This window comes from Corvus brachyrhynchos, unplaced genomic scaffold (genome assembly GCF_000691975.1).
Source record: "Corvus brachyrhynchos isolate BGI_N302 unplaced genomic scaffold, ASM69197v1 scaffold31, whole genome shotgun sequence".
Classification (NCBI taxonomy): domain Eukaryota; kingdom Metazoa; phylum Chordata; class Aves; order Passeriformes; family Corvidae; genus Corvus; species Corvus brachyrhynchos.
Window position 1 is genome coordinate 829784 of NW_008236196.1, and position 8596 is coordinate 838379.

Consider the following 8596-nt stretch of genomic DNA (forward strand, 5'->3'; position numbering starts at 1 on the left):
TTGGTTTAGCAAGCTGCAGCTTTCCCTGAGAGCTCAGCAGAGCTGCTTAGGGCAGTGTGACCATTGCCGCCCTCCCGCTGTCCATTTGGGACGGCTCCGCGGTTTTGCTCCGGCAGCTCTCAGCTCTACAACACAGTGACGGCGAAGGAGGCCAGAAGGGTCTCCCCATGAGGGCTTCAGAGCACTTTTAATGGTTACAGCTTGTCCCAGGGACCCCCCGAGGCAGAGAGACCCCGTGATCCGGGCGCAGGGGGTTTTGTCAGGGGCTCAGGGGCGGTACATGGGCAGGGTTGGGGTACAGGAACCGATAGGGAGAGCATGAGGGAGTGGCCAGGGCTAGGGGCAAGGAACAGGGGGAACAATGTGGGATAGGAAAAGCAGTGGGTAAACCACATTCTACTGGGAAAAAGAAATCAAAGCTAAAAATCAGTCTTAGAAACAGAGAATGCCAAAGCTCTACAGGTCGTTTAAGAGAGCCCAGTGGCCCCAATGATACTAACTGCACAGGCAAGGTAGATTGTGTAAAGTAAGCCAGTAGAAACAGGTTTGCAAATTGCATGGATATTCAAAATTTTTTAGGTGGATGTTGTCCTGGCTTCTGTTTTATTTCATGGAAGTGAATGAAAAAGCCTGAACATTAGTGGGTTTTTTCTGTAAAGGATGTTCAGGCCTTGCAATACACATCATATTTAAACTTCACCCCTAGCTTAGTTACTTGTAAGCACACCATGAATTTGGCAGCCAATTTCTGGTTCTGAGCTTCAGCGAAAACATTCTTCCAGTCTCCAAAAATACCTTGAATATAAAGAAGAGGAAATTATTACCCCTGACTCTAAGGACCAAAGAGTATAATTTAAAACAAAAGACTAACTTTTCTCTCTTATCATATTTCAGAATAGTACTTCTTTTCTCCTTTAAGAAAAAATATCTGACAGAAGAATACACACTTACATTTGCTTTATGTTTGGTGTCTTCAATAGAACGTGAACATAAAGCAACCACAGGAAGTTACTGGTCTGCCTTCAGGGCTCTGGCATGTGCCTTGTACAGCTGCAGAAGACTAGAAAAGGTGACCAGCAGCTGTAAAACCAACCCAGAAAGCTCAAAAGTGTGGCTTTTAACTGCACAAGCTTTGTGTGCTGCAACCAGACACTGCTCTAAGCTGCATTCTACCTTTAATCTAAATTTTGGAGAGCCCACAGTTGGAGGTTGTCTGAGGTTCTAGCCTCATCCATGGCTAAAAGGCACAGATCAATCTGTGGAGTGTCTGGATTCCATGAGCTGGCTGTGGTCCATAGGCAGTCCCAAGGGTTATTTAGAAAACCCAAGATTTGTGGAGGCACTCAGTCTACAGGCAATCCCCAGTAGTCACAGAAGCCATAATAAAACTCTTTGTTTTAGCTGATGCTTAGTGCATACCACAACAGAGGGTGTGCTACCTGTAGAGCAGTTCTGCTAATCATATTATACAGGGCTTTACTGACTGGTATTGGCCCTTGGGGTGAAATCAGTTGACAGATTCCTGAAGCACAATAGGTGTTTCTTAAACAACACCCAGCCTTGAAAATTATACATAAATATTAATCATCTATTGATCCAAATTCCTGTCTGCCCAAGACAAAGAGCTCCTATTCACCACTCTGGCAAAACACAAACAAATTTACCTTTATGGAAAAGAATGAGCCAACAGCACCATGAGTCTCCTGAGCTTTAACACTCACTGGCTGGAAAGTGTCCCTTTCTGCAATGGCCTGGATCTGCTCAGCTGTTGGGGACAATCCAAAGAATTCAGCTATTTGCTTTACACTGGCAGTCAGGTTCTGAAAGCAGTACAGTGAAAGTGAGACATGCAATATGCTTCCTCTAAAAAAGGGAGTTACCCACATGGGATGTGCATTGCCATCATCTACTAATTTAATTCACTGTTTTCTGTGTTACATTTCTGTTTTCTGGAGCTCTGCTTTTGTATAGCCAGACTCAACTTGTCACTAAAATCGACTTGATTTTGTTCTTTCAAAAACCTGTGCCATTTCCTCTTAATTTCAGCAGATTTCAAGGAATGGGCTCAGATGTGTTTTGGCTGTCAGTAAACAGCATCTGCTTTACCCCTTTCAGGTCTTCATATATTACGACCATAGTATTCTTATCCTCAGTGTGTTTGTTCCAGGTGAGCACAGGATCAAAACAGGATCCCCAGCCAACTGTAAAGAAGAGAAAAAAGCATTGGTGTGACCTTTGTTTCTAACTGGGTACTTTTTTTCTGTACAACTGAAGGATTGCCTTCTGTTGCCTGTCAGTTACATCAGTGCAGAAAAAAAGAACAGCCTGCCCTTTCCACGGTACTGTCTGTACCAGAGAATGACAGAGGCTTCCTCTGAACTTTTGTAGGTAAAGTTTCCACACGTAAACATGAGTCTCACTGTGTGTTTCCCTTCTCTGACGACACTGTCATGTAAACATCTCTTAACAGACAAAGCCTGACATCAGCCTAAATCTAAAATATGGGTTGCTAAGGAGGTCTTTGGCCTAATGTGGAGAAACAGTAAAGAAACAAACAGCCATTTCATTAACACTTTGAACCTGCAGCATTTCCTCCAGCGCTAAGTGGCAGAATGTTGATCCAATGCCATTGTCCAGCTGCCATGCAATTCCCTCACCCTTTATTGGAAGAGCAAAATACCCGGAAGCAAAGCATCTTTTGGACATTCTCCCCTTCTGGCATTCAGCTGCCTCCTTTATCGTGACGTATGGCCATCAGGAAATTAATTACGGCACAGCTGTATTCCCACTGGCCCCATTCAGATGTTTTCCCACTAGCCCCATTCAATGTTTTCTGTTGCTTTTTCAGCTACAATCAGTATCTGTAACAATACAGATCTGTCATGAATCCTGAGAAGAACTCATCCCCGGAGCTGTAACTGGGGACGCTTGACACATTGTTATGGAAATGGAAAAATGAAACAGCTGTATCTTTAGGGTTTCAAAACAACACTACTAACTGGAGTGGGAGAAAGAGGTCAACAATTTTAGATCACTGATCTACCCTGGCAACCAAAGTGGGAGTATAACCAAACATTCTGCAACCAATAACACACTGGGAGCTATATAATATTTTATTGATAAAGACATTCAGAACAAAATTACAACATGATCATAATAAGGACCTTATCACCACCTATAAGGTTTTTTTATATCAGGATGCAATTGTAGAAAGAAGTAACTGGAAAGATTGTAAAATAGTCATTGAATACCATCCCATAACTACCTAGGACCCGGGAAATAGTAAGGAACCATTTGCCAACCTCCTGCCAGGAAAAGCGCCTTTAGAAAACCACAGCTGTTACAATCATCTCTCATTTTTCAAAGTACGGCAACAATTTTCTTGAAATCCTTAAGAGACTGTAATCCTCAGAGAAGCATAAACACTTCTGAAAACACATTATACACATTAAATATTTTTGCCAGATAAGTTATATGTTTTCCTGCCTCATGCAGGAAAAAATAACAATAATACATGGAAAAATTCTCTATCCCTCAACCAATTATTCGTTTCATCTGTGATACATCTTGGAAGTGCTAAGTATCTGCCACTGTTCAATGACCAAGTACCAGAAACACTGAAGTTTTAACCCCATGACTCTTTGCAAGGAGACAGCCAATGTCCCAGAGACACTGCTGCCACATTCATTCCCAGCAGGGTTGCGCATAGAAAAGAGTTGCATAAAAAAGGAAATCGTGACACTCCAGCAATTTCAGAGCACTGCAAGAGCTCCACAGATGTCCTTGCTTGTGTCAACTCCAACACCCCTGAGGCTACTGTAAATTGTAAGGGGTGCTAAGAGAGCCCAAGCATCATGAGACTCCCACTGTCTCCAAGTGTTTTCCCTCAGTGCCACCTCCTTGGGTGCAAACAAAGGACATTGACCCAGAACTAGTCTTGCACACTGATACTGTCAGAGAGATGACGCTTGTTCTTGGAAAAAGAAAAAACCCACCTTACCTTTTTCCTTGAAAATAGACTTGGGGAGGCAATCAAAATTCAGATGTGTTAACAAAATCCTTATAAGTGGAATCTAGTTTATCCTCTTCAGAATTAAATAGAACCAGAAGAGAGAACAGGTTTTTTTACAAGGGTGCAGCAATGATTTGTGAGAGTTGCCTGTGTGAAAGAGCCCCTAATCAAAAGGCATTAGTCATCAAAAATTATTTTCTTTCCCCTCTCAGGAGAAATAATCTTACTTGCTGCATGACTTCATTTTAATAATTTTTGTGCAGGAGTGCAGAAGAGAGAAAAAAACAGTTTTAAATGGTTTGACAGTTTTAAATGGTTTGACAGTTTCTTTTCACTAACCTGATATTTACTTGGATCTCCACATTCAATAAAATTAGTTCTGTGCTTACATGTATACTCTGGATAGTTGTAAATATCAAATCACTTAAAATCTAGATAAGCCATTTCATACCTGCACCAAGAAACCCAGAGAACAAAAAAAATATCAGAGGTTTAAATAGGATGACAGAGCCTTCTCACTACGAAGCTTAATTCAGCATAATAGTCATCAAAAGACAACACCAGGGGACTAAAATGATTATAAACAAAATAATGTTTTCCATTAATGACATCCTCAGCAGCTGCTTAAATGTGACTCACTAATAACTGGAGGCACAACTGACTCAACAATTCATTCAATATTTTTTTAATATATTCATAACTTAGTCAGTGATAGATAATAAAGGGAGCTTTCCTGTCTTTTACAGAGAGACTCACGGGAAGATTCTGGGTAGGAGAAGGAAGGAATTAACAAGAAACTCTGCTCATTCTGCTGAGGGAAGTGTCTGCCTCTGCTGCCCTGGATCAAGGGCAAAGTGGAGTCACTTATTCAATGTCACTGCCAGTGCATGTCCTCAGCTGTGCCTGCAGCTGTCTCCGTAAAGCACGTGCCAGAACAAGTGCTAGAAGAGCTCTTACGCCAGACACCTGCATCCCTCCCCACCCCTCACCCTTTGGAAGGCATCTTGCAGTACAGCCTCCCCCATGATGCATCCCATTCCAGCATGAGCCTGTGGCCAGCTCCTGAAGCTGCACTGTGGAGCCAGATTCCCCAAGGCTTCCAGGACTCACATTTGCCCCAGTGCTGCTCTACCGATGGCTGTCAGGACAGAGCAAAGGACCAGTGTGTTCACCTTGACCCACAGCACCCTCACCATGTCCTTGTGGGGAAGCGCCTGGAAGGCTTCCCACAGGACTCACCGAGATGGAGCTGTGGAGCTGCCACTGCCTCCTGTAGTGAGTCCCCTGTGAATCCAGCTGCCAGATGCACTAACATGGAAAACACAGTGCAAACAGCTTTAACCTCGTGCTTTTTGTGGAAAGTTATTCCCAGAAAGGAATAAATTCCACCCTATTTTATATAAAGGGCCTCAGGATGCTTGGGTGGAAGCAGCTGATATATGTCATTTATACAGTAATGTATGTATAACACGTACACATTATACAATGTCTTATAATACATGTATCATTTATATACTACCTAACATCATGGTTCTGTATAAGACGTTGTATGATGGATATCATTTATAACACTCTCCCATTTATGTACAAATCCATGCTCACATCTGCCTAGATGTGCACAAAGGCAAATTTCATTTTAACAAAAAGCTACAATTGAGAAACCTAAAATTCCTAATCTCTAAATTCCCTACTCGCTTCTCAACCATATGAGCCATACCTGGGAACTGCTGATTCCTAAAGCTCCACTGTCTTTAATCCCTACTTCATAGTAGTCCTTTGCATCAGTTTTTCTCTCTACTACACACACCTGAGTTGGGGGAAACCTTAAGTATAGTGAGACTTTACTGTCATTTAACCTTCATAATACTTAATAACTAAAAAGAATGAGGATAATATTACAGCTTTAAGAAACAAAGCTTTTGAATGGCCTCAATACGAGTTCCTTCATCAAGCATGTTCATGACCATCTAAGCACGGCTAATGCCAAAGAGTTTGAGCCCTGCATGTAAAACACCCGAGAAGTTGGAAGCCAGATACCAGAGCCCCGTGGCTCAAGAGGGAAAGAGACCTGCAGAGCAATTTTTATTTCTGCCTGGTGACACTATGGCTTAGTGGGTCCGAGTGTCACATCAAGGGGCATTAGGAGCCCAGCAATTTCTACTTTCAGACTGGGGCAGGTCATCTTTCCTTTTCATTCTTTTTCCACTTGTCTTGCCATTTTTCACCATGATTTGCAAGCTATAGGAAATTAGGGCAAGAAATCTATTTAGCAAAGTTTTAAAATGTAAAAGTAAACATCCAAATGGGAAAAAAATTCCAAAATATTTACCTGCAGATTGTAACCATGCTGCACTGCACCAATGCATCATTTTCTCTCCCTCCTGCTTTCCCATTTCTTCTGTGAAACCTTCCATACAGGCTTTTCCACCAGAGTGCCTGCCAGGTAACAAGGTGCTGCATTCCTCAGCAAACTGTGGGGAGCTGTGTACCCCCTTTCCTACTGAACAACTAGCAGAGGTCTTTAGTTAAATTTTCCCCTGCTGAGCAACCACAAACTGTCCGATCTCAACAGTGTGAGATTTCTTTTCTTTTTTTATCTACTCATCCTTTGCCCTGAGCAGGAGAGGTTTACTGAGTTACTAAACTGCAGAGAAAACCAGTATCATATCTCCACACCTAAACTCATCCAAATTCCGTGAGAAATAAAAGCAAGTGCCAAGACATGACAAACAGCCTCTGTGTAGGGGCCAGCAGGAGTCTGGACCCAAACCCAAAGAAATTATGGGCTCCTTAAAACAAAGATGCACATTTCACATTTTGTGCCTGCTCCTTCCTTTTTTATTTGGCCTATCACAGTTCAGTGTTCTGTCTAACAGCTGCTATAAATTCACCCTAAGCACTACAGGAGTACTTTTTAAGCCCCTGAATACACCATAGTTTATTTCCAGATCAGAATTTGCCAACCAATGCAAATTCTATGTGCTGAATGAGACCCTGACCTAGGACCATCTCTGGATAGAGCCGCAACTACTACAATGATAATGCAATCAGTTCCTTTCCTGGATTCACGTTTTCCCCAACAACCCTAAGCTTTTGCTGCTTGGGTTGATCCTGTTCACTTAAAATCCTCAGAGCAGGAATTACTTCACTAAGAAATCCTGCTGAGTGCAAGCAATACTTGCAAACTCAGCCACCAGGGAAAAAGAGAATTGGAAAATGAATCACCCTTTAAGAATGAACAGCAAAAATATTATATCTAATCTTACAAAACACTAGCGGGGGGGGGAGGGGGGAAGCATCTTACAAAGAAAATTAAGTCCCTATTAAGGAAAATCTAAAGAGTTTTTATTTTGGCAATAAAGTCATTCCCATAATTTGAATTAAGAGCAATATGAATAATAGAAGACAATGAAAATGAATAAGATGAATGTGTCTTTACAAACAGACCATGTCAATCTGCCTGCAGATAGGACTAGGAACTTATAGATAGGGAAGTAACAGAAGAAACTTTTAGTTCCAGAAAATGTTACTAATCAATACAGACTGTTTCTCAGCCACGGCAGAGTTAAATTCCTGAACCTAGAGAAAAAGAACAAAGACTTAATATAATTATGAATAGGTGTTTCTTTCTTTTATATAACAAAAGGGGGGTGCATATTAGAGGGGGGCATAGAGCAGGTGATTCAGGAAGTCTGTACCTTCCGAGTACCTCAGCCAACGGGGAAAAAGAAGAGGGAGTTGTGGCCAGGAACTTAGGATAAAAATAGGGCTGCATCCCCCAACAATTTGAGAGACCCCATGGAAATGCCTATGGCTTTTATTTGAATAAAGTTACAGGACTCCTCTGTCTCCTTTTTGGACATAAACCTCTGGCATTGTGGATTAATTTTCCTGACACTTGGGAGACACACTGATTATTTATTTCAGAGTTGCACAAGCCTGGGTGCTCTGAGGTATTCCACAAATCAAGCATGCCAACTATCAAAAGTTTTTACTACTTATACAATTTAGCAAACAAAGGAATTAGTGTCCATTGGCTGCAAGTGACATAGTCCCCTCATTAATTAGTCTTCTATCTTCTGTTGGTTAAGGATTCTCTTGCTTCTCATGCTAATCAGCCCACGTGCTCAGTCTTTCTCTTCTTTTGGGTTGGTGGTTTTCTTGGGTTCTTGGCCATGAGTCGGTGGTCACAATCTGCCCCTGCTATAAATTATTTTTTACCCAGTCAGAGCAGAGGTGGCATTATCAGTTTCTTCCTTAGAATGGTTATTTCTGCTGGATGTCTTTGTGGCCCATAAATGCTGCATTCTTTATGTCCACTATCAGTAGTACATCCTTCTCGCCTGGCATTACTAACCTCTCCCTAGGTCTGAGATTACTGAAGCATATCGGGCCCAAGACCTTAAGAAATAAATTCTATTGACAAGTGATTTGTATTTCTAACACCTGGGCATCACTTAGTGCTCGCCTGTTAGCCGCTATCTGCCTCACGGATTAATCTCTTCTCTCGTTGACCAGGCCGGAAAGTATGCAAAGACCAAAGCCCATCCTTTCTTGAGAACATTTTTACACAATTTTTATTTT

General features: G+C 41.9%; 1 protein-coding gene across 1 annotated transcript in view; it reads right to left on the reverse strand.

Annotated features, from left to right (window-relative positions):
• Positions 1 to 664: 664 nt before the first annotated feature.
• SULT6B1 (sulfotransferase family 6B member 1) overlaps positions 665 to 8596 on the reverse strand; it is an 8796-nt gene continuing 864 nt past the window's right edge. The window contains 8 exon segments of the mRNA XM_008640139.1: positions 665 to 813; positions 1682 to 1820; positions 2107 to 2201; positions 2869 to 2994; positions 3992 to 4085; positions 4352 to 4386; positions 4389 to 4463; positions 5252 to 5320. Of these exon segments, the coding sequence (XP_008638361.1) occupies positions 665 to 813; positions 1682 to 1820; positions 2107 to 2201; positions 2869 to 2994; positions 3992 to 4085; positions 4352 to 4386; positions 4389 to 4463; positions 5252 to 5320 (782 nt within the window).